The sequence below is a fragment of the Salvelinus alpinus genome, chromosome 9 (genome assembly GCF_045679555.1).
Source record: "Salvelinus alpinus chromosome 9, SLU_Salpinus.1, whole genome shotgun sequence".
Lineage (NCBI taxonomy): Eukaryota > Metazoa > Chordata > Actinopteri > Salmoniformes > Salmonidae > Salvelinus > Salvelinus alpinus.
In genome coordinates this window covers 31,687,812-31,712,171 of record NC_092094.1, presented here as the reverse complement: position 1 = coordinate 31,712,171, position 24,360 = coordinate 31,687,812, and the positions used below count along the sequence as shown (strand labels likewise).

General features: G+C 43.4%; 1 protein-coding gene across 1 annotated transcript in view; it reads left to right on the top strand.

Annotated features, from left to right (window-relative positions):
• The window catches only part of LOC139584650 (hepatocyte growth factor-like), a 29,885-nt gene extending 9,263 nt beyond the window's left edge, over positions 1 to 20,622 (top strand). Inside the window, exons 5-18 of the mRNA XM_071416738.1 lie at positions 3,174 to 3,316; positions 4,708 to 4,828; positions 7,282 to 7,400; positions 8,383 to 8,548; positions 9,019 to 9,152; positions 10,051 to 10,138; positions 17,711 to 17,847; positions 17,943 to 17,975; positions 18,082 to 18,187; positions 18,484 to 18,558; positions 18,658 to 18,807; positions 18,909 to 19,015; positions 19,141 to 19,283; positions 19,404 to 20,622. Of these exons, the coding sequence (XP_071272839.1) occupies positions 3,174 to 3,316; positions 4,708 to 4,828; positions 7,282 to 7,400; positions 8,383 to 8,548; positions 9,019 to 9,152; positions 10,051 to 10,138; positions 17,711 to 17,847; positions 17,943 to 17,975; positions 18,082 to 18,187; positions 18,484 to 18,558; positions 18,658 to 18,807; positions 18,909 to 19,015; positions 19,141 to 19,283; positions 19,404 to 19,583 (1,702 nt within the window). The 3' untranslated portion in view covers positions 19,584 to 20,622. The remainder of the gene's footprint in view (positions 1 to 3,173; positions 3,317 to 4,707; positions 4,829 to 7,281; positions 7,401 to 8,382; positions 8,549 to 9,018; positions 9,153 to 10,050; positions 10,139 to 17,710; positions 17,848 to 17,942; positions 17,976 to 18,081; positions 18,188 to 18,483; positions 18,559 to 18,657; positions 18,808 to 18,908; positions 19,016 to 19,140; positions 19,284 to 19,403) is intronic.
• Positions 20,623 to 24,360: the final 3,738 nt, after the last annotated feature.

Here is a 24,360-nt window from a genome sequence, read left to right as displayed (position 1 = left end):
TCAGCCTGCTCCACTACAGCCCTGTCGATGAGAATGGGGGCGTGCTCGGTCCTCCTTTTCCTGTAGTCCACAATCTTCTCCTTTGTCTTGATCACGTTGAGGGAGTGGTTGTTGTCCTGGCACCACACGACCAGGTCTCTGACCTCTTCCCTATTGGCTGTCTCATCGTTCTCAGTGATCAGGCCTACCACTGTTGTGTCATCAGCAAACTTAATGATGGTGTTGGAGTTGTGCCTGGCCATGTAGTTATGAGTGAACAGGGAGTACAGGAGGGGGCTGAGCACACACCCCAGATGGGCCCCCGTGTTGAGGATCAGCATGGCGGATGTATTGTCACCCACCTTTACCACCTGGGGGCAGCCCGCCAGGATCCAGTTGCAGAGGGAGGTGTTTAGTCCCAGGGTACTTCGCTTAGTGATGAGCTTTGAGGGCACTATGGTGTTGAACGCTGAGCTGTAGTCAATGAATAGCATTCTCACATAGGTGTTCCTTTTGTCCAGGTGTGAAAGGGCAGTGTGGAGTGCAATAGAGATTGCATCATCTGTGGATCTGTTGGTGCGGTATGCAAATTGGAATGGGTCTAGGGTTTCTGGGATAATGGTGTTGATGTGAGCCATGACCAGCCTTTCAAAGTATTTCATGGCTACAGATGTGAGTGCTACAGGTTGGTAGTCATTTAGACAGGTTACCTTCGTGTTCTTGGGCACAGGGACTATGATGGTCTGCTTGAAACATGTTTGTATTACAGACTCAGACAGGGAGAGGTTGAAAATGTCAGTAAAGACACTTGCCAGTTGGTCAGCGTATGCTCTGAGTACACGTCCTGGTAATCCGTCTGGCCCTGCGGCCTTGTAAATGTTGGCATGGTTAAAGGTCTTTCTCACATCGGCTACGGAGAGCGTGATAACACAGTAATCCAGAACAGCTGATGCTTTCATGCATGTTTCAGTGTTAATTGTCTCGAAACGAGCATAGAAGTTATTTAGCTAGTCTGTTAGGCTAGTGTCACTGGGCAGCTCTCGGCTGTACTTCCCTTTGTAGTCTGTAATACTTTACAGGCCCTGCCACATCCGACGAGCGTCCGAGCCAGTGTAGTACGATTCGATCTTAGTCCTGTATTGATGCTTTGCCTGTTTCATTGTTTATCGGACGACATAGCGGGATTTCTTATAAGTTTCCGGGTTAGAGTCCTGCTCCTTGAAAGCAGCAGCTCTAGCCTTTAGCTGGGTGCGGATGTTGCTTGGAATCCATGGCTTCTGGTTGGGATATGCCAGTGACTGATGTGGTGTACTCCTTAATGCCATTGGAAGAGTCCCGGAACATATTCCATACTGTGCTAGCAAAACAGTGCTGTAGTTTAGCATCTGCTTCATCTGATCACTTTTTTATAGACTGATTCACTGGTACCTCCTGCTTACACTTTTGCTTGTTAGCTGGAATCAGGAGGTTAGAACTATGGTCAGATTTGCCAAATGGAGGGTACGGGAGAGCTTCGTATGCGTCTCTGTGTGTGGAGTAAAGGTGGTCTAGAATTGTTTTCCTTCTGGTTGTTAATTTAACATGCTGATAGAAATTAGGTAAAACTGATTTATGTTTCCCGGCATTAAAGTCCCCGGCCACAAGGAGCGCCACCTCTGGATGAGCGTTTTCCTGTTTGCTTATGGCGGTATTCAGCTCATTGAGTGTGGTTTTAGTGGCAGCATCAGCCTGTGGTGGTATGTAGACAGCTATGAAAAATACAGATGAAAACTTTCTTGGTAGATAGTGTTGTTTACAGCTTATCATGAGATACTCTACCTCAGGCAAGGAAAACCTCGAGACTTCCGTAGATATCGTGCGCCAGCTGTTGTTTACATAAATGCATAGGACCCGCCCTATGTCTTACCAGAGGCTGCTGTTTTGGCCTGTCGATAGTGTATAACCTGCCAGCTGTATGTTCTTAATGTCGTCGTTCAACCACGACTCGGTGAAGCATAAGATATTACAGTTTTTAATGTCCCGTTGGTAGGATAAACGTACTTTGAGTGTGTCCCATTTATTTTCCAGCGATTGAACGTTAGCTAGCAGGATGGAAGGCATGGGTACATTAGCCACTCGTCGCCTGATCCTCACAAGGCACCCTGATTTCCTTCTCCAGCGAATAACGGGGATCTGGGCCTGGTCGTGTGTCTGTATTATATCCCTCCCGTCCGACTCATTGAAGAAGAACTCTTTGTCCAGTTTGTGGTGAGCAATCGCAGTTCTGATGTCCAGAAGCTCTTTTCGGTAATTAGAGACGGTAGCAGCAACATTATGTACACAACAAGTTACGAACAACGTGAAAAAACAAACAAAATAGCTTGGTTGGTTAAGAGCCGATAAGACGGCAACCTTCCCGTCCGGCACCATCACAAGGAAGTACCAATGACTCGCTCAATATGGAAGTGGCCCGATGACGAGGATGCTATGCTACAGGACTGTTTTGCTAGCACAGACTGGAATATGTTCCGTGATTCATCCGATGGCATTGAGGAGTATACCACCACAGTCACCGGCTTCATCAATTAATGTATTGAGGACTTTGTCCCCAAAGTGACCGTACTTACATATTCCAACCAGAAGCCATGGATTACAGGCAACATCCGCACCTAGCTAAAGGCTAGAGCTGCCGCTTTCAAGGAGTGGGACACTAATCCGGACGCTTATAAGAAATCCCTCTAAGCCCTCAGATGAACCATCAAACAGGAAAATCGTCAATACAGGACTAAGATTAAATCCTACTACCGGCTCTGACGCTCATCGGATGTGTCAGAGTTCTGTTAAGGCTTGGTATGTCAAGCAATTACAGCTAAATTGTGTGCATGTGTGCTTTATCAGTGAGTTTACACTGGGGCACCCACACATTACCATATGTTGCATTATGTTGCCTAGCTCTGTGCCTTCCAAATTGTTTCAGCTGTGACCCATATAAATCCTTCCAATTGATCATGTGAGTCAGCAAACAAAACCACAATTGAATCGTTCCTCTGTCAATACGTAGATGTGTATGACTCAAGGTTATTTAGTAACACATGGCCTGTTCTACGCTCCACCTTGGAGATTTCCCTTCTGCCTTTCAACTCTGCACCAGAATGAGAATATGTTTGTGATTGAGTGAGATATTGATGAACACTGAAGTTCTTCTCTCCCTCAAGTTTCCTACCGAGGAGGAACAGGAAGAAGGAGCTGACAAACAACTACTGTCGTAACCCTGACAACGCTATTTCAGGACCATGGTGCTTCACTACAGACCCCAACATCAGACACCAGGACTGTGGAGTACCTGAGTGCTTACAAGGTAGGACACACACACACGCATGCACACACACACACACACACACACACACACACACACACACACACACACACACACACACACACACACACACACACACACACACACACACACACACACACACACACACACACACACACACACACACACACACACACACACACACATTGACCACTGCCAACAACTAGTGGCTCTAACATGGTGGATTCTCTCCCTCAATGCCCCTCATTGGTCTCCACTTAACTGTGGCAAACTGCAACCAAGTGGAATATCAGGTGCGTTCTCAGTAATGTAGTAATTATCCAACTGTTTGTGATGGTATTGGCCTGAATTGCTGCATGCAGAAGTGTGATTCAGTTTATGTTGTCGATTCTCATTTAATCTTTCGCTGGCTTTGTTAACTATTTCAACCCAAAGGGACTCCGTCTGCTTTTTTGCTTTTCAGTCTATACATAACCCATGTTCCTAGTGGGGATTCTTACTCTAGTAGGTCACTTAAATGGCTTGAACTTTAGGCATGGAGCAGTTTTCCCACCACAGCCCATGTTCTTTTACAGTGCACCATTTAACTGTACTGTAATCCCTTCTCCCTGTGGCACTGGATCATGGCCTGTGGTATCTAGAACTGGATCACACAAACTGTCACAGGAGAAATCACTGTTTCTCAGATAGTGTCTAGAGGACAAATGTCCTCTGTGGATAATACAATGTATCTAGTTAATAAACCGCTGACAGTGATGTGATAAGATGTGTATGAAATACACAGGACTACCAGAGATGTGTGTGGGAGGGAGGAATCCACAAGGTTGTTATAAGAGTCTGAGGAAATGTAATGGGTCTGTGTTGTAATGGGAATGTGTGTTTTGGTCCAAAGAAAAATGACTGGAAAGGTTGATTTGAAAGAAAGTTTCCAGTAATGAGGAACACTGGGACATCACACACACACACACACACACACACACACACACACACACACACACACACACACACACACACACACACACACACACACACACACACACACACACACACACACACACACACACACACACACACACACACACACACACACACACACACACACACACACACACACACACACACACACACACACACACACACACACACACACACACACACACACACACACACATACACACATAATGGGAATAGTAGACTCATAAACATCTGTTTCTAATCTGCTCTGCTGTTTACACTGCTCCACACACACACACACACATACACACTGAATGTTGACTCATTTGACTTAAGGGGAGACATTTTACATGAACTTTTAAAAAGATGTGACAATTATACAGAAACTATTTTGGTATTGCATGTAGTATTTATGTATTATCTGCATAAATAATGTCCATGCGTGTGTGTGTGTCCAGTGGAGTGTTTGAGCTGTAATGGGGAAAGTTACAGAGGTCCCATGGATCACACCGAGACGGGACGGGAGTGTCAACGCTGGGACCTAGAGGAACCACACAAACACCTCTTCCACCCCAAGAGGTAACACACACACGCATGCATACACGCACACACACACATGCGTACACACTCAGTATGAGGTTGAATATTAATTACAGAAACACAAGGATGACTAAAGACGTGTTAACGAGTCTAACACTAATCCACACCACATGCTGCTGGAGCAGGACACACACACACACCCTTCAACGCTGTGATGAAGAGGTTCTCAGTACCTCTGAGGCTCTGTTAGTATGCATGGAGGAGGAATGAGATGCAAAACACCTGCAGTGGACCAGTGTACTCCGCCCATGGAGGCCCTATGGCCAACACACACATACTTATTGCCATGATCGTTATAAGGAGTGGACCAAGATGCAGCGTGGTATGGTTCCATCCTCTTTATTATGAAGTGAAACTCAAAGAAAACAATAAATGCACAAAACGAAACGTGAAGCTGCTATAGTGCTCACAGGCAACTATACAAAGTCAAGATCCCACAAAGCACAAAGGGGAAATGGCTGCCTAAATATTATCCCCAATCAGAGACAACGATAAACAGCTGCCTCTGATTGGGAACCATAACAGGCCAACATAGACATATAAACACCTAGATGACCCACCCTAGTCACACCCCGACCTAACCAACATAGAGAATAAAAAGCTCTCTATGGTCAGGGCGTGACACTTATAGATACACACACACACACACACAAATGTATAAATGCACGCTTTCACTGATGGAGACGCACGCACACACACACACCGGCATTCCCACTTTGTTCACTGCTCATACAGTTGAAGTCGGAAGTTTACATACACCTTAGCCAAATACATTTAAACTCAGTTTTTCACAATTCCTGACATGTAATCCTAGTAAAAATCCCCTGTCTTAGGTCAGTTAGGATCACCACTTTATTTTAAGAATATGAACTGTCAGAGTAATAGTAGAGAGAATGATTTATTTCAGCTTTTATTTCTTTCATCACATTCCAAGTGGGTCAGAAGTTTACATACACTCAATTAGTATTTGGTAGCATTGCCTTTAAATTGTTTAACTTGGGTCAAATGTTTCGGGTAGCCTTCCACAAGCTTCACACAATAAGTTGGGTGAACTTCGGCCCATTTCTCCTGACAGAGCTGGTGTAACTAAGTCAGGTTTGTAGGCCTCCTTGCTCGCACACATGCTTTTTCAGTTCTGCCCACACATTTTCTATATGATTGAGGTCAGGGCTTTGTGATGGCCACTCCAATACCTTGACTTTGTTGTCCTTAAGCCATTTCGCCACAACTTTGGAAGTATGCTTTGGGTCATTGTCCATTTGGAAGACCCATTTGCGACCAAGCTTTAACTTCCTGACTGATGTCTTGAGCTGTTGCTTCAATATATCCACATACTTTTCCTCCCTCATGATGCCATCTATTTTGTGAAGTGCACCAGTCCCTCCTGCAGCAAAGCACCCCCACAACATGATGCTGCCACCCCCGTGCTTCACGGTTGGGATGGTGTTCTTCGGCTTGCAAGCATCCCCCTTTTTCCTCCAAACAGAACGATGGTCATTATGAACAAACAGTTCTATTTTTGTTTCATCAGACCAGAGGACATTTCTCCAAAAAGTACGATCTTTGTCCCATGTGCAGTTGCAAACCGTAGTCTTGCTTTTTTATGGCGGTTTTGGAGCAGTGGCTTCTTCCTTGCTGAGCGGCCTTTCAGGTTTTGTCGATAAAGGAATTGTTTTAATGTGGATATAGATACTTTTGTACCTGTTTCCTCTAGCACCTTCACAAGGTCCTTTGCTGTTGTTCTGGGATTGATTTGCACTTTTCGCACCAAAGTACGTTCATCTCTAGGAGACAGAACGCGTCTCCTTCCTGAGCGGTATGACGGCTGCGTGGTCCCATGGTGTTTATACTTGTGTACTATTGGTTGTACAGATGAACGTGGTATCTTCAGGCATTTGGAAATTGCTCGCAAGGATGAACCAGACTTGTGGAGGTCCACAATTTTTTTTCTGAGGTCTTGGCTGATTTCTTTTGATTTTCCCATGATGTCAAGCAAAGAGGCACTGAGTTTGAAGGTAGGCCTTGAAATACATTCACAGGTACACCTGCAATTGACTCAAATGATGTCAATTAGCCTATCAGAAGCTTCTAAAGCCATGACATCATTTTCTGGAATTTTCTAAGCTCTTTAAAGGCACAGTCAACTTAGTGTATGTAAACGTCTGACCCACTGGAATTGTGATACATTGAATTATAAGTGAAGTAATCTGTCTGCAAACAATTGTTTGAAAAATTACTTGTGTCATGCACAAAGTAATGTCCTAATCGACTTGCCAATACTATAGTTTGTTCACAAGAAATTTGTGGAGTGGTTGAAAAACAAGTTTTAATGACTCCAACCTAAGTGTATGTACATTTTCTGACTTCAACTGTATGTATCTACATCTGTCCCAATGACTTGTTGAAATCCTTCTCTTCTGTTTGGGTTGTAGGTATCCTGATAAAGGCCTAGATGACAACTATTGTAGGAACCCAGATGGACGTCAACGACCGTGGTGTTTCACCCTGGATGCACACACGTCCTGGGAGTACTGCAACATCACAGCCTGCCGTGAGTGTGTGTGGGTGTGTGTGCATGCGTATGTATGTGTGTGTGGTGTGACTAACTACTCCAAACGTACAGCTTCCTGTACCTGTCATTCCACCCCCTCCTCTCTCTCTGATTGGATAAGGCAGAGGAATGCGGTTTTGAGCAACACACGCACACACTCATTCCCAGTTATGTCATGGCTAATAGACTGTGTGTTTATTTTAGGCTGTATCACAACCGGACGTTATTGAGTCCCGTAGGGCAGCGCACAATTGGCCCAGCGTTGTCTGTGTTTTGCCTGTGTAGACTGTCATTGTAAATAAGAATTTGTTCTTAATTGACTTTCCTAGTTAAAAGGTTTTTAAAAAAGTGAGCCTATAGAAGGTTGATGGAGAACAACACTTTAAAGCTGTGTGAGTGTGTTTGTTGTTTTTTTGTTTGGCACTTCTCTGCTCTGTTAGTCAGCAGCACTGGAACTGGGGCTTTACCAGATAGCATCTTACCGGTTGGACTCGCTCTCTCTTTGTCTCTGTGATACAGGCCTTGGAAGTCAACCCAGTCCAGTTTTATGGTCTAACCCTTAAACGTTGTGTTAATGAAACCAAGGCAGAAAGAAAGACAGAGAAACAAAGAGTTGTATTGCTTTGGCCTTTTCTATTCCCTGGTCCTGTCTTTATAATCCTCACCAGTAGCACTCTATTTTTAGACAGATCCACAAAATACTGTGTTTAGATTGTGGAGAGACAAAAGCTGCCGCGTGTATTTGTGTACAAAATTAATCAGCGTTGTTTCCTTGTTATTTCAGTTTAATCAACTACATGACTGCAATATAATCTATAGAAAATAGAGGCATTTTTGTCCAAGTCAGTCTTGTTCTTGCTACTGTGTCTGAGTGGCACAGTGGCCTCAAGGAGAAGCTGGTGTAGTTTAACAGATGGTACAGGTGATATGGCTATATTTATCTCTCTCTCTCTCTCTCTCTCTCTCTCTCTCTCTCTCTCAGCCTCAGACAGTGTGGGAGAGGTAGATGTGACTACTAGGTGTTTCTGGGGTCGAGGTGAGGGCTACAGAGGGACAGTAGCAGTAACACCCAGTGGGGTGACCTGTCAACGCTGGGACTCACAGTACCCCCACAACCACACATACATACCCCAGGACTATCGCTGCAAGTGAGTGACCCACACTTGTACGGACACACATCGACAACCCTACACACACTATATTACATGTTGAAGGGCAACTTCACCACTTTTCAACCTCATATTCAAGTATAACGTTAACAAGTTATTCCCAATGACATCATCATAAGTGAAAACATTTAAAACAGTGATTTTCAAACACTATGAGATTCGTGGTGACGTGGGTAGCCAGAAAATACCCTCCCTCTGGCTAGAAACTCACTGCAGGTTTTGGAAATCACCGTTTGTCTTACTTTTAATCCTACCCTTTGATATCACAGAGAATTTTTTTTTTAAACCTTTTTTCTCATCTTTTTAACCACAGATCGTAGAAACATGCCGCTTTCACATATGTAGACACTGGTTTGGTGCTGGAGATAATGAATAGGAGGTTAAAAAAGGGTGGAGTTGCACTTTAACTTGTTTAGAGAATATATCTTTATTGTGTGTGTGTGTTGCAGAGACCTGAGGGAGAACTACTGCAGGAACCCTGACGGCCTTGACCTCCCATGGTGCTTCACTTCAGACCCTGACGTTCGCAAGGCATTCTGCACCAACATCCCCCGCTGTGGCACACAGAATACTGAACCCCATGGTGAGAGCCTAGCATAATCAAAACCACAGTAGTCCCCTGAGCTAAAGCCTATAGCTCCAGGAACTAATACAGGTTCTCAGGTCTCAGACAATGGTAGTGCAATGGACATTTACTGCTTTTGGTTAAACTAACATGTGAAGGGGTGGTGGGTAGCTTAGCGGTTATAGCATTGGGCAAGTAATCAAAAGGTCACTGGTTCAAATCCTGAGCGACTACGTGAGAAAAATATGCCGATGTGCCCTTGAGCAAGGCACTTAACCATAATTGCACCTGTAAGTCGCTCTGGATGAGAGCGTCTGCTAAATGATGTAAATGTAATAGGTTTCTGGCTCCTAAACATTTTTATTTTGACCATGCAAAATAGATGGATTCCTGATGCAGATATATTTTCTCTGAATAATAATATACTTGGCATTAGTTCAGTGTTGTCCCTGAAGAATGATCTCCTGAGAAACTTATAAAGTATGTTTCTATAGAAGTATTACTGAAGGACTCTGGGATTCACAGGCCACTGCACATAAATAAACTAGCTCTGACAGGGTTACAACATCGCTCTGTCCCATTGGATAGTGCGGAGAAGAGGCTCTGTCCCATTCGATAGAGAGGACAAGGAAGCTGTGTCCCATTGGATCGTAAGTGGATCTGGAATACAGATTCTTTAGGGTTGTGTTTTTCTCACACTCAGATGAGAATCTCGGAGATGGGACAGTTTTGTGATTGGTGTTTTGTGGTCATGTTCTGGTATACCAGTCAGGACAGCAGAGATTGTATAGTTTTAATACCATATTTCCCTGGGGTTGGTGTGGTCTGTAGCATTCTGACTTGTTTTACAGTAACATAAATATGTTTTCATATTTTATTATGCTGGTATCATACTGTACGTGTGTGTGCGTTCCAGACTGCTACGAGGGCAATGGAGAGAGCTACAGAGGAGAGGTGTCAAGGACCAGGTCAGGTCTTCCCTGTTCCCTCTGGAGAGACCACAGGTAACAAAACCACATGCTATACATCTGCGAGTGTGTTGTGGGGGGGGGCATAGATGGGAGTAGGGCTGTGGTGGTCATGACATTTTGTAAGCTGGTGATTGTCGAGGAAGTAACTGCCGGTCTCACGGTAATTGACTGTAAATTAACATAAACACGTTTAGCATAACCTGGCTTCCACGCATTGCCTACAAGCCACTGATGCAGATCTTTGGAAAATCTATATTTTCAAAAGTCTAATAAATCCGTTTAATATAGCCTACACCATCACAATAAATCCATGATTTATTTGGGATTTTTTGTGAGAAACGTGCAGACAAGATTTGCTTAGAATGCCGTGGCATTATTTTATAGTATGAAGAATACAATTGAACATGCTGTATGCTGTTCTGCCTGCGGCTATAGAACCCTGACCTGTTCACTGGACGTGCTGCCTTGAACTGCTGTTTTCGACTCTCTCTACCGCACCTGCTGTCTCTAACTCTAAATGATCGGCTATGAAAAGCCAACTGACATTTACTCCTGAGGTGCTGACCTGTTGCACCCTCTACAACCACTGTGATTATTATTATTTCACCCTGCTGGTCATCTATGAACATTTGAACATCTTGGCCATGTTCTGTTCTAATCTCCACCCGGCACAGCCAGAAGAGGACTGGCCACCCCTAAGAGCCTGGTTCCTCTCTAGGTTTCTTCCTAGGTTCCAGCCTTTCTAGGGAGTTTTTCCTAGCCACCGTGCTTCTACATCTGCATTGCTTGCTGTTTGGGGTTTTAGGCTGGGTTTCTGTATAGCACTTTGTGACATCGGCTGATATTAAAAAGGGCTTTATAAATACATTTGATTGGCTTTATAAATACATTTGATTCAATTTGATTGAATAAAATAGAAAGGATATTTTCTCCAAATGATTTCCAATGGAGTGCGCTCATGCAGCTATTCAAACTAACAGGTCCTCCTGTATGCTTAATTTAGAGTTATTTATGCAACTTTAGTTGTGATACAAACGTTGGGCTATATGTTTTGATTTGTAGTACATGCGACTCTAATGATGAGTTGAAAAAAGTTGCATCAAAGGCATGAGCTCTTTGTTTCTTGTGCAGGCTGTGCACACTTTATCAGTCTCTCATTCACAATTTGTCAAGCACTTGATAATATTCTCACAAGGCCTCGAATTTCCCGACAGCATCCCACATGTGTGGCTGTAATGCCCCCTAAAAAATTCTATGCCTTTTGCGGCCAAAGTGGCCGATGTGCCTATGAGGTTAATATAATCATTAGGATTCCCTTCTACCGGCTGCGTGCTCCGAAGCATCTCTCACATGGCTCTCTCAGATATCTCAATTCTTATTAGCCAATGCCCGTCACCTGATCGGGTCCTTCTCACAGGCATCTGAGCTCCGAAGTAGGCTACAAGTGAAGACAGACACATCGGGCAACTGCCTTTCCTATAGAATTCCGAGGCACATATTGAAGATGTTGGAAGAACTGTCCACATTTACTTTTTTATCAGCCAACAAGATGAGTAGGTCTAACAAACAGCAAAAGTTCTAGCTTATGTCAATCTACTATTCCCCATAGTACATAACTTGACCTATTCTATTGGTCAACTTGTCCTTCTGTGCGAGAAATAAATAAATCCCAAATTAATACAACCACTGCATAAAAAAAAATGTAAAAGCAATGAGGCTGATGCAACAGATCAGAATGTTTAGCATAAAATGTTAATAAACTATTATACTATTTGTTCACATTATAAGCCAGCAGTGCTCCCACTGCTGTAGGCTATAAGTGCGAATGTTCCAAAATGCAATTAGCGGGAAAACACATTCTCAAAAGTGACCGCAAATGTAATTATGCATGTAATGCTTTATTATAAATGTCAATTTTTGTGGTAAAATCATCTTCCCCAAACTTGAAACTCACACGCCGCATATGAGCCAGTTTAGGCTCTACACCGGTTATAAAGTGGATTAATGTGCCTAATTTTAAGTAGTTATTTGGGCACTTTAGTTGATACAAACCTTATCATAAAAAATATAGGCCAATGGGATAGGCTACATGAGGTGTGCGACTATACGTTGAAAAAGTTGCAAAAAAAAGATATGTGCTGTTTCTTGCCTAACTGCACATGCTGTGCATCATTCACAAGTGATAATATATCTTTCACAAGTGATAGGCTAATATTGTCACCCATCAGACTATTCTTAATTTAATCTTGTCTTTACATACAGTACCAGTCAAACGTTTGGACACACCTACTCATTCCAGGGTTTTTCTTTATTTTTACTGTTTTATACATTGTAGAATAATAGTGAAGACATCAACACTATGAAATAACACATATGGAATCATATAGTAACCAAAAAATAGTTAAACAAATTCTTCAAAGTAGCCACCCTTTGCCTTGATGACAGCTTTGCACACTCTTGGCATTCTCTCAACCAGCTGAGGTATGAGGTAGTCACCTGGAATGCATTTCAATTAACAGGTGTGCCTCATTAAAAGGTCATTTGTGGAATTTATTTCCATCTTATTGCATTTGATCCAATCAGTTGTGTTGTGACAAGAAAGGGGTGGTATACAGAAGATAGCCCTATTTGGTAAAAGACCAAGTTCATATTATGGCAGGAACAGCTCAAATAAGCACACAGAAACGACAGTCTATCATTATTTAAGACATGAAGGTCAGTCAATCTGGAACATTTCAAAAATGTTGAAAGTTTCTTCAAGTGCAGTCGCAAAAACCATCAAGCGCTATGATGAAACTGGCTCTCATGAGGACTGCCACAGGAAAGGAAGACACAGAGTTATTTAGAGTTACCAGCCTCAGAAATCAGCAATTAACTGCACCTCAGACTGCAGCCCAAATAAATGCTTCACAAAGTTCAAGTAACAGACACATCTCAACAGCAACTGTTCAGAGGAGACTGCGTGAATCAGGCCTTCATGGTCGAATTGCTGCAAAGAAACCACTACTAAAGGACACCAATAAGAAGAAGAGACTTGTTTGGGCCAAGAAACACGAGCAATGAACATTAGACCGGTGAAAATCTGTCCTTTGGTCTGATGACATACGGATGATCTCCGCATGTGTGGTTCCCACTGTGACGCATGGAGGAGGTGTGATGGTGTGGTGGTGCTTTGCTGGTGACAGTGTCTGTGATTTATTTAGAATTCAAGGCACACTTAACCAGCATGGCTACCACAGCATTCTGCAGCGATAGGCCATCCAATCTGGTTTCCGCTTAGTGGGACTATCATTTGTTTTTCAACAGGACAATGACCCAAAACACACCTCCAGGCTGTGTACGGGCTATTTGACTAAGAAGGAGAGGGATGGAGTGCTGCATCAGATGACCTGGGCTCCATAATCACCCGACCTTAACCCAATTGAGATAGTTTGGGATGAGTTGGACCGCAGTGAAGGAAAAGCAGCCAACAAGTGCTCAGCATACTACCGTTCAAAAGTTTGGGGTTTTACTACTTTTGCACACACTGTACATAGATTTTTCTATTGTGTTATTGACTGTACGTTTGCTTATCCCATGTGTAACTCTGTTGTTTTTGTCGCACTGCCTTGCTTTATCTTGGCCAGGTCGCAGTTGTAAATGAGAACTTGTTCTCAATTGGCCTACCTGGTTAAATAAAGATGAAATAAAAAATTATCATAATTTTTTTTTTAGAAATGTCCTTGTTTTTGAAAGAAAAACAATTTTTTTTTGTTCGTTAAAATAACATCAAATTGATCAGAAATACAGTGTAGACATTGTTAATGTTGTAAATGACTATTGTAGCTGGAAACGGCAGATTTTTTTATGGAATATCTACATAGGCGTACAGAGGCCCATTATCAGCAACCATCAATCCTGTGTTCCAATGGCACGTTGTGTTAACTAATCCAAGTTTATCATTTAAAAGGCTAATTGATCATTAGAAAACCATTTTGCAATTATGTTAGCACAGCTGAAAACTGTTGTTCTGATTAAAGAAGCAATAAATCTGTCCTTCTTTAGATTAGTTGAGTATCTGGAGCATCAGCATTTGTGGGTTCGATAACAGGCTCAAAATGTCCAGAAACAAATACAGTGAGGGAAAAAAGTATTTGATCCCCTGCTGATTTTGTACGTTTGCCCACTAACAAAGAAATTATTAGTCTATAATTTTAATGGTAGGTTTATTTGAACAGTGAGAGACAGAATAACAACAAAAATATCCAGAAAAACGCATGTCAAAAATGTTATAAATTGATTTGCATTTTAATGAGGGAAATAAGTATTTGACCCCCTCTCAATCAGAAAGATTTCTGGCTCCCAGGTGTCTTTCATACAGGTAACGAGCTGAGATTAGGAGCACACTCTTTAAGGGAGTGCTCCTAATCTCAGTTTCTTACCTGTATAAAAGACACCTGTCCACAGAAGCAATCAATCAATCAGATTCCAAACTCTCCACCATGGCCAAGACCAAAGAGCTCTCCAAGGATGTCAGGGACAAGATTGTAGATCTACACAAGGCTGGAATGGGCTACAAGACCATTGCCAAGCAGCTTGGTGAGAAGGTGACAACAGTTGGTGCGATTATTCGCAAATGGAAGAAACACAAAATAACTGTCAATCTCCCTCGGCCTGGGGCTCCATGCAAGATCTCACCTCGTGGAGTTGCAATGATCATGAGAATGGTGAGGAATCAGCCCAGAACTACACAGGAGGATCTTGTCAATGATCTCAAGGCAGCTGGGACCATAGTCACCAAGAAAACAATTGGTAACACACTACGCCGTGAAGGACTGAAATCCTGCAGCGCCCGCAAGGTCCCCCTGCTCAAGAAAGCACATATACATGCCCGTCTGAAGTTTGCCAATGAACATCTGAATGATTCAGAGGACAACTGGGTGAACGTGTTGTGGTCAGATGAGACCAAAATGGAGCTCTTTGGCATCAACTCAACTTGCCGTGTTTGGAGGAGGAGGAATGCTGCCTATGACCCCAAGAAACCATCCCCACCGTCAAACATGGAGGTGGAAACATTATGCTTTGGGGGTGTTTTTCTGCTAAGGGGACAGGACAACTTCACCGCATCAAAGGGACGATGGACGGGGCCATGTACCGTCAAATCTTGGGTGAAAACCTCCTTCCCTCAGCCAGGGTATTGAAAATGGGTCGTGGATGGGTATTCCAGCATGACAATGACCCAAAACACACGGCCAAGGCAACAAAGGAGTGGCTCAAGAAAAAGCACATTAAGGTCCTGGAGTGGCCTAGCCAGTCTCCAGACCTTAATCCCATAGAAAATCTGTGGAGGGAGCTGAAGGTTCGAGTTGCCAAACGTCAGTCTCGAAACCTTAATGACTTGAAGAAGATCTGCAAAGAGGAGTGGGACAAAATCCCTCCTGAGATGTGTGCAAACCTGGTGGCCAACTACAAGAAACATCTGACCTCTGTGATTGCAAAACATGACTTAGTACTTGGTGGCAAAACCCTTGTTGGCAGAGGGGTCAAATACTTATTTCCCTCATTAAAATGCAAATCAATGTATAACATTTTTGACATGCGTTTTTCTGGATTTTTTTGTTGATATTCTGTCTCTCACTGTTCAAATAAACCTACCATTAAAATTACAGACTGATCATTTCTTTGTCAGTGGGCAAACGTACAAAATCAGCAGGGGATCAAATACTTTTTTCCCTCACTGTAACTTTCTTCTGAAACTCGTAAGTCTATTCTTGTTCTGAGAAATGAAGGCTATTCCATGCGAGAAACTGAATATCTCGTACAACGCTGTGTACTACTCCCTTCACAGAACAGCGCAAACTGTCTCTAACCAGAATAGAAAGAGGAGTGGGAGGCCCCGGTGCACAACTGAGCAAGAGGACAAGTACATTAGAGTGTCTAGTTTGAGAAACAGACGCCTCAACTGGCAGCTTCATTAAATAGTACCCGCAAAACACCAGTCTCAATGTCAACAGTGAAGAGGTGACTCCGGGATGCTGGCCTTCTAGGCAGAGTTCCTCTGTCCAGTGTCTGTGTTCTTTTCCCCATCTTAATCTTTTGTTTTTATTGGCCAGTCTGAGATATGTCTCTTTCTTTGCAACTCTGCCTAGAAGGCAAGCATCCCAGAACGTTGCCATAATTTTGAATGGTAGTGTTTGTGGGAACTCCTTCAAGACTTTTGGAAAAGCATTCCAGGTGAAGGTGGTTGAGAGGATGCCAAGGGTGTGCAAAGCTGTCATCAAGGCAAAGGGTGGCTACTTTGAAGAATCTCAAATGTAAAATATATTTTTGGGTTACTACATGATTCCATATGTGTTATTTCATTGTTTTGATCGCTTCACTATTATTCTACATTGTAGAAAATAGTAAAAAAATAAAGAAAAACCCTTGAATGAGTTGGTGTGTCCCAACGTTTGACTGGTACTGTATACTAAATAATGTGTGAAATTAGTTTTGATTTAGAATGAACCATTATCATGCACCTGTCTCAGAACAGAGGCAGGGGAAAAAATACATGTAATCTATGCACTTAGTGAATGGAGGACGCTTTTCCCGTGGTTCATTTTCATGCCAGCCATGTAGGCTATACTCCTGTTTTAAAGTGAAGCAATGTGCTTAATATTAGGAAAGTTGAGAAATAAATATAGTAGCCCTAGCCTATAGAAAGCTGATGGGATCCTCCTCTTTTTAATAGAGGCCATCAATTGCATAGCCTATAGAAATGTTGCACAACATGAGCTAATGGGTTCTCATGAAGTGTTTGATTTGACTTTCGATCACATTTACATTGGTGTCAGAGTGATTAGAGGGACAATAGAGTGTGGAGTACCAGGCAGTTAGCAAGTTTGGAATTTGACTGCGGTCATGACTCATGACTGCCGGTGTGGTAATACGGCCACCATAACAGCCCTAAAATGGAGTGCCCTATTCAGAAACACATGGTTGAACCTAAGAGGTCATGGGGGAGTTAACCTGTAGCTGACATGTGGTCAAGTCATATTGGTCTAACAACGAGTCAGAGCCTGGCTTTTCTCAAGGAGAGAAAAACTGGTCCATTACTCCACTCCACTGTAACGTATGGTTGAGTGGGTGTGTAATAAAGCATCTGGAGGACACGCTGCAGGCTTCCTCTGACCCTGAGCCTCTTCCCTTCTCGGAATACTTCAAAGCCAATCGGTTCCTCTGCTTGGCTCCCGCCCAGAGGTCAGAGGTCAGCAGTTATTGTTTATGTTAGAGAGACTCAGACGGATCACTCTCTCAGCACGCACGCACACGCACCTTGTGCGTTGGTGATTGGTCTTCCTCTGAATTCCCCTATTATCATCCTGGAATGTCTGGAAAGGAATTATGTTGGTGACGTTCCAAACATTACGATTGTTGACCTGTGTCACTGTAGGTGTGTGTGTGTATGTGTGTGTGTGTGTTTGTGTGTGTGTGTGTGAGAGAGAGAGAGAGAAAGAGATGGAGAGAAAGAGAGATGGGTAAAGAGAGAGAGGCCATACACAGCTGTGTCTCCTCTCATTATGATGGGCTGACAGTCTGTCTTTAACCGTCTCTAATGCTCTCCTTTGCTTTAATTGTGTGTAGTTGGGACAGAGATGCAGCGGTGCTGACTGTGGGACAGGAGGGGAGTTTCTGTAGGAACCCAGACAGAGACACACATGGCCCCTGGTGTTACACTAACAGCACTGCTATACCCTGGGACTACTGCAGCGTCAAACCATGTGAGTCATACACACACACACACAACCCTGCTAGTGGCATTTTCACTGTGTTGTCACTGCGACATCTATCTTGTGTTTCATCCTCTGTCATACAGGTGAACCATCAGAGAACACCATTCCACAGAGAGGTCAGTCGCTCTACTCCGCCTCCTGGTTTTCATGTTTTCATCTTGTACTTCTCTCTGGGTATAAAATGGTTGTTTCAACATAGTTTCCTCTTTCTCAACTTGTCAGTGGAGGTGTCCAAGGTGTCATGTTTCATCCATAAGACGACCAGGATAGTAGGAGGAGCTCCAGTCGCCATCACAGACGGAAGTTGGATGGTCAGCATACAGAAACGGTACACACACACACACACACACACACACACACACACACACACACACACACACACACACACACACACACACACACACACACACACACACACACACACACACACACACACACACACACACACACACACACACACACACACACACACACACACACGCCTGGCTTTGCTTCTCTGTGTTATCTACTGTAGGTATAAACTCTGCTCTAGTGGCAGATGTATAGACCATTTGTCTAAGTGTTAGAGTTAGCAAAGGTCCATTCCCAGTGTGTAATATCATGTGTGTTGTGTTCCCTCCCCAGGTCCAGTCACTGGTGTGGAGGTTCTCTCATACGAGAGGAGTGGGTCCTCACTGACAGACAATGCTTCTCCTCATGGTAACTGCCCCTCTCTCTCTCTCTTCCTCTTTTGCTCTTTACCTTTCTTCCTCTGCCTCTTTCTCTTTACTATGCTTACATCCACCTGTCTCCACACAGTGTTCCAGACCTGAGTGAGTATCGTGTGTGGTTGGGTGTATCAGACCTTCGTGGCTTGGCTCCGAACAGCTCCTTCAGACAGGAAGTCTCCATCTCCCATGTGATCTGTGGTCCTGAGGGCTCCAACCTGGCCCTCATACGGCTGGCCCAGTGAGTGCCTGAAAAGAAATATACAAACTCTCCTGGTCGTATATCATACGTTTTCTAGTCTTGTATTCTTCAACAACAACAAAAATATTTCTCTCACTCAGGCCTGCCCTCCCTGCAGACAGTGTCCACACCATTCAGCTGCCGGTGGCTGGGTGCTCCATTGCTGATGGCTCGATGTGTAGCATGCATGGATGGGGCGAGACCAAAGGTACACACACATACCATCACATCCATCAGGATTATGTCATCTAGGAAAGGGACTGGTTACTCATTAGCTGTACTGATGTCTTGTTGTCATGACTATAATCTCCCCTCCTCTCACCTATCACTCAGGTACGGGTCATGAAGGTGTACTGAAGGTGGTCCATCTGCCCATGGTCAGTAATGAGAGGTGTAGTGAACAACACAGAGGGAACCTCCACATCACAGACACCAAGATTTGCGCTGGGGGGAGGAAGGACGAGGGGGTCTGTGAGGTAAGGAAGCTGGTGAACTGTGAATGAAATGTGCCTGAAACACTCCTGAACAGTTCTCTCTCATCAGGAGTTGACTGTATGTTTTTCCTAATGTATGCTTTATGTCTCTCCCCCTGTCAGAGGGACTATGGCGGCCCCTTGGTGTGCCAGGAAGGAGAGAGCAGGGTCATAGTGGGGGTCAGTGTCCATGGCAGAGGCTGTGCCCGTGCCAATCGGCCTGGCATCTTCATCAACGTCCCCTTCTACACCCAGTGGATCCACAAGGTGTTCCGACACTACCCCGAACCTCAGATCAACTAGGCACTACCCTCAGATCAACTAGGCACGACCCTCAGATCAACTAGCCACGACCCTCAGATCAACTTGGCACTACTCTCAGATCAGCTTGGCACTACCCTTAGATCATCTAAATATCAAATAGAGATAAATCTTTATCCCATCATCAATTAGAGACTCACTCGACCCCCCTTGATATAGATACACATTGTTGTCACTACTCTTACCTGTGGCTCAGTCACGTAAGGATCAACTGAGTCCCTGTGCATTTGAAAGGGGGAAAATCCAGCCATACAGAAAAATATCAAACGCTACTCAAAACGTGATTCTGGAGTTCAGACTCACGGGCTTCTATATGTCTTTGGAGTGGACCTGTGAAGTGGAATGTAATTGTGTTGATCAGACTGCTGGATTGATCCTTTAGATAATATAAATATGTAGTGTTACAAACATGCTACTAAGGACAACGGAGGTGTGGATATGTGGTTGGCCAACCACCATGTCCTGAAGCTGGTAAGGTTTGGATGTTCAGGACTCGTATTGTACACAATCAGTAAGAATCTGTAGACAATGTGGTAATAGGGGAGAGTGGGGTAAATTGAGACACCCCTTGTTTCTAGGAAACCATATACAAAGTTAATAATGTGACCACATTTTTAGGAAGAGGTCATCATTTCATGGAGTCAGAAGGAAGAAACCACCACCACAAAGTAAATTGAATGTATTGTGTTACAGGTTTCATGATGCTTGTATCTAAACCAAAGTAGATGTACATCAGTTGGGGTCTTTATAAGCTACAATATGAGGTCCTAAACCTAGCATGAAAGTGCATCCTTGTAGCTGTGTGGACTAATATAATCAAAATGTTTGCCTTGGGGTAAGTTGAGCCAATGGCCACCATACCCCATACAAATGATGATTACATTTGGTCAGTTTTATGCATAATATGCATAGTATTTTTGCAATGTGTCATGCATATAAACTCATGATAGTGCATTTGTATTATTACAGAGCAGACATCATCATGCCCCTTGTAGACAAAAGTAAAACAAGCAGGGGTCTACCCGCCTTGAGTTTCTTCAGAGAGCAGCCAAGGAAGTGAGAGAAGGGAAGGAGTCAATTTGAGCAGCAGAAAAGGATGGAAAAAATTGTCCTTATGACACTGAAGAGGTACATTGACTATCAGCAAGGCTATGACAGAGTAGCAGAGGCACACAAGGTCTCATCTGATGACATGGAGTCTCAGCCTGCTGATCATATCAAGAATCTGGCCTTAAATGCAGAGAACTGGCACAACTGGCACATACGAATTGGCACATTGAAGTAACATCTCTATCCCAGGCAACTGGTCAAGAAATGGAAGGGTCAGTGATATTGAACAGAGAGATCTATATCTGAATGTAGGCATACATTTAAGATATACACTATACCACACCCCCATTCCATTAATTAAACTTTGACCTACCAGCACCATCACCCACTATCACAGGTCACCATCACCCACCTACCTCAAGGCGGCTCAACTGACCTTGTTCCTATGCTCAACTTACCCCATACCCGGGGTAAGATGTGCCAAAATACAACCTTTTTTGGACAAGCTATGTTTTCAAAACGTATGTTTCCATGAATTCTGATTATTTCCAGGGATACACAACATCCTGAAATACACTACAAAAGTGTGCTCATCAAACATCTCATTCGAAAATCATGGGCATTAATATGGAGTTGTTCCCCCCTTTGCTGCTATAAAAGCCTACACTCTTCTGCGAAGGCCTCCCACTAGATGTTGGAACGTTGCTGCTGGGACCTGCTTTCATTCAGCCAATAGAGCATTAGTGAGGACGGGTAGTGATGTTGGGCGATTAGGCCTGGCTCGCAGTCGGCTTTCCAATTCATCCCGAAGGTGTTCGATGGGGTTGAGGTCAGGGCACTGTGCAGGCGAGTCAAGTTCTTCCATACCGATCTCGTCAAACCATTTCTGTATGGACCTCCCTTTGTGCACGGGGGCACTGTCATGCTAAAACAGGAAAGGGCCTTCCCCAAACTGTTGCCACAAAGTTGGAGGCACAGAAGCTGTAGCGTTAAGATTTCCCTTTACTGTAACCAAGGGGCCTAGCGCTAATCATAAAAAACAGCCCAAGACCTTTATTTCTCCTCCACCAATCTTTACAGTTGGCACTATGGATTCAAGCTGGTATTGTTCTTCTGGCATCTGCCAAACACAGATTTGTCCATCGGACTGCCAGATGGTGAAGCGTGATTCATCACTGCAGAGAACACATTTCCACTGCTCCAGAGTCCAATGGCGGTGAGTTTTACACTACCCCAGCTGGTGCTTGGCATTGCGCATGGTGATCTTAGGCTTGTGTGTGCCTGCTCGGCCATGGAAACCCATTTCATGAAGCTCCTGACGAACAGTTATTGTGCTGACGTTGCTTCCAGAGGCAGTTTGGAACTCTGTAGTGAATGTTGCAACCGAGGACAGATGATTTTTAAGTGTTATGCGCTTCATCACTCGGCGGTCCCGTTCTTTGAGCTTGTGTGGCTTACCACTCTGCGGCTGAGCCATTATTGCTCCTAGAACTTTGTACTTCACAATAACAGCACATACAGTTGACCGGGGCAGCTCTAGCAGAGCAGAAATTGGATGAACTGACTTGTTGGAAAGGTGGCATCCTACTGTATGACGGTGCCACATTGAAAGTTACTGAGCTCTTCAGTAAGGCCATTCTACTGCCAATGTTTGTTTATGGAGATTGCATGGTTATGTGATTGATTTTATACACCTGTCAGCAACGGGTGTGGCTGAAATAGCTAAATCCATTCATTTGAAGGGGTGTCCACATACTTTTGTGTATAAATAGTGTATATGGTAGAAACAATACTATTTTTCCCTTGACATAGTGATGCTGAATGTAAACGTTTTTGGCTCAACCTACCCCAATCTCCCCTACACTTGATTCCTGAAGTTACTTGAATGTACTGAAAATCAAAAGGCAGTAGCTCTCCACTTCTGTAGTGTTCTTCTGTAGGGCACTGTCAAGGTCACTAAAGCACAGCTCTGTACTTCTTATGGCCTTATGAGGGCATTATATACTGTACTATGCCAATAAGTGTCACAGTCTAAATAGTTTGCTGAGTGTGACTCTAACACTCGGAATGTGATATTGGTCTTATAGACCTGTGAGAGGATGGTGAAGTTGGCCTTTTAGGAATATGGAAAGATCAATATGAAGCCATTGAATGTAAATATGTTTTATTTCTGAATATGTACAGTATTTTAAAGGTAAAGGGGAATGGATTGCAACTCCAAGCCTTGCCAGTATCCTCTTACCCTCTCCCCTCCTTTCTTTCTATTTCCACTTCTCTCTTCATCTCTCCTCCCCGCCTCTCTTACTGCAGTAATGTATTCTGTTTGATAAACACACATAACTCATTACCACAGGCCAGTATGACTGATTCCGTGTGTGTGTGTGTGTGTGTGTGAATTGTATTGGAGTGAGTTATATTCCCTCCCCTCCCACAGCCTCTGGCAGACATCCAGTAACTCTCTACTCTGGAAATTAACTTTCACAGAATCTGTTACTGCAAACTGTTACCGAAATGGAGGTGTACTGTATTTTTTATGTTATCATTGTGGAAGTATTAGCCTCTATATCTATCACACGTTGGTCTGACTATTTCACCTGGGAATGTGAGGAGTCAAACAAGTAGGCCCACTTTATAGCTTTTCTTATATTTCATGCATTTGTATTTGAACATTTAGTGAAGTTGTATTCTGTGTGTGTGTGTGTGTGTGTGTGTGTGTGTGTGTGTGTGTGTGTGTGTGTGTGTGTGTGTGTGTGTGTGTGTGTGTGTGTGTGTGTGTGTGTGTGTGTGTGTGTGTGTGTGTGTGTGTGTGTGTGTGATGCTGCTATACAATGTTACATTATCTGTACCTGTATACTCTAGGCTACTGTACATGTATTGTTTTTAATTTGAATACTCAATTTCAATACAGTACTATCATATACATGTAATAGCCTACACCGTGTTCATTTCTCAATGTAAGTTAATCATTGAATACTATGTATTAGTGTTACAGTATATTACGGCATGGCACAATGGCCACATACAAGGAGTTTGTCTATTTAATAAGCATTAGGTGGTTGGGAGTGTAATCATTAGACCTAATTTCCATTTCAACCTTTCGGGGAGAAATTGTTGCATGCACAACAAGGTTTTATAACAGTAGGGCCTAGGCTTCTACAGGTGTCATGTATTACATTTGCTTCAGAAAGCGTCCATAAAATTAACAGAAGGAAATTGTCTTTGACACGTGGCTCACATATCAAGCTCATTAAAAGCACCAATGCTAACATACATAGGACAAGACAATTAAAAAGGTAGGCACTAAGTGCAGCATTAGCATTTGTGTATAAATGTACTGTTTAAAATTGTTATTGCAGAGCGAGGATTTGTTGTGGATATTCACTTTGACTTTGTACTGTACAAGCGGCCTGGCAGAAGCAATTTGTTTGCTTGGTTTGTAGTTGGTTATGAAGCTGCTCTGAAGTGTATCTCATCAATAGACTACTTCCAGTCTGGAATTTACATCTTTCATGTTTTACCTCCATGGCGGACGAGCTGCAGACGCTGGTCAAATCCTAAATGATAGTATTTTTTCCAAGCTAGTTAGACTGAAGCGCTGTGAGATGTATCACCTGTCTAGCTTATTCCAAGACCAGCAATTATCTGTGGAATCATGTTTTATGTTTTGTGTGGACCCCAGGAAGAATAGCTGCTGCTTTCGCATCAGCTA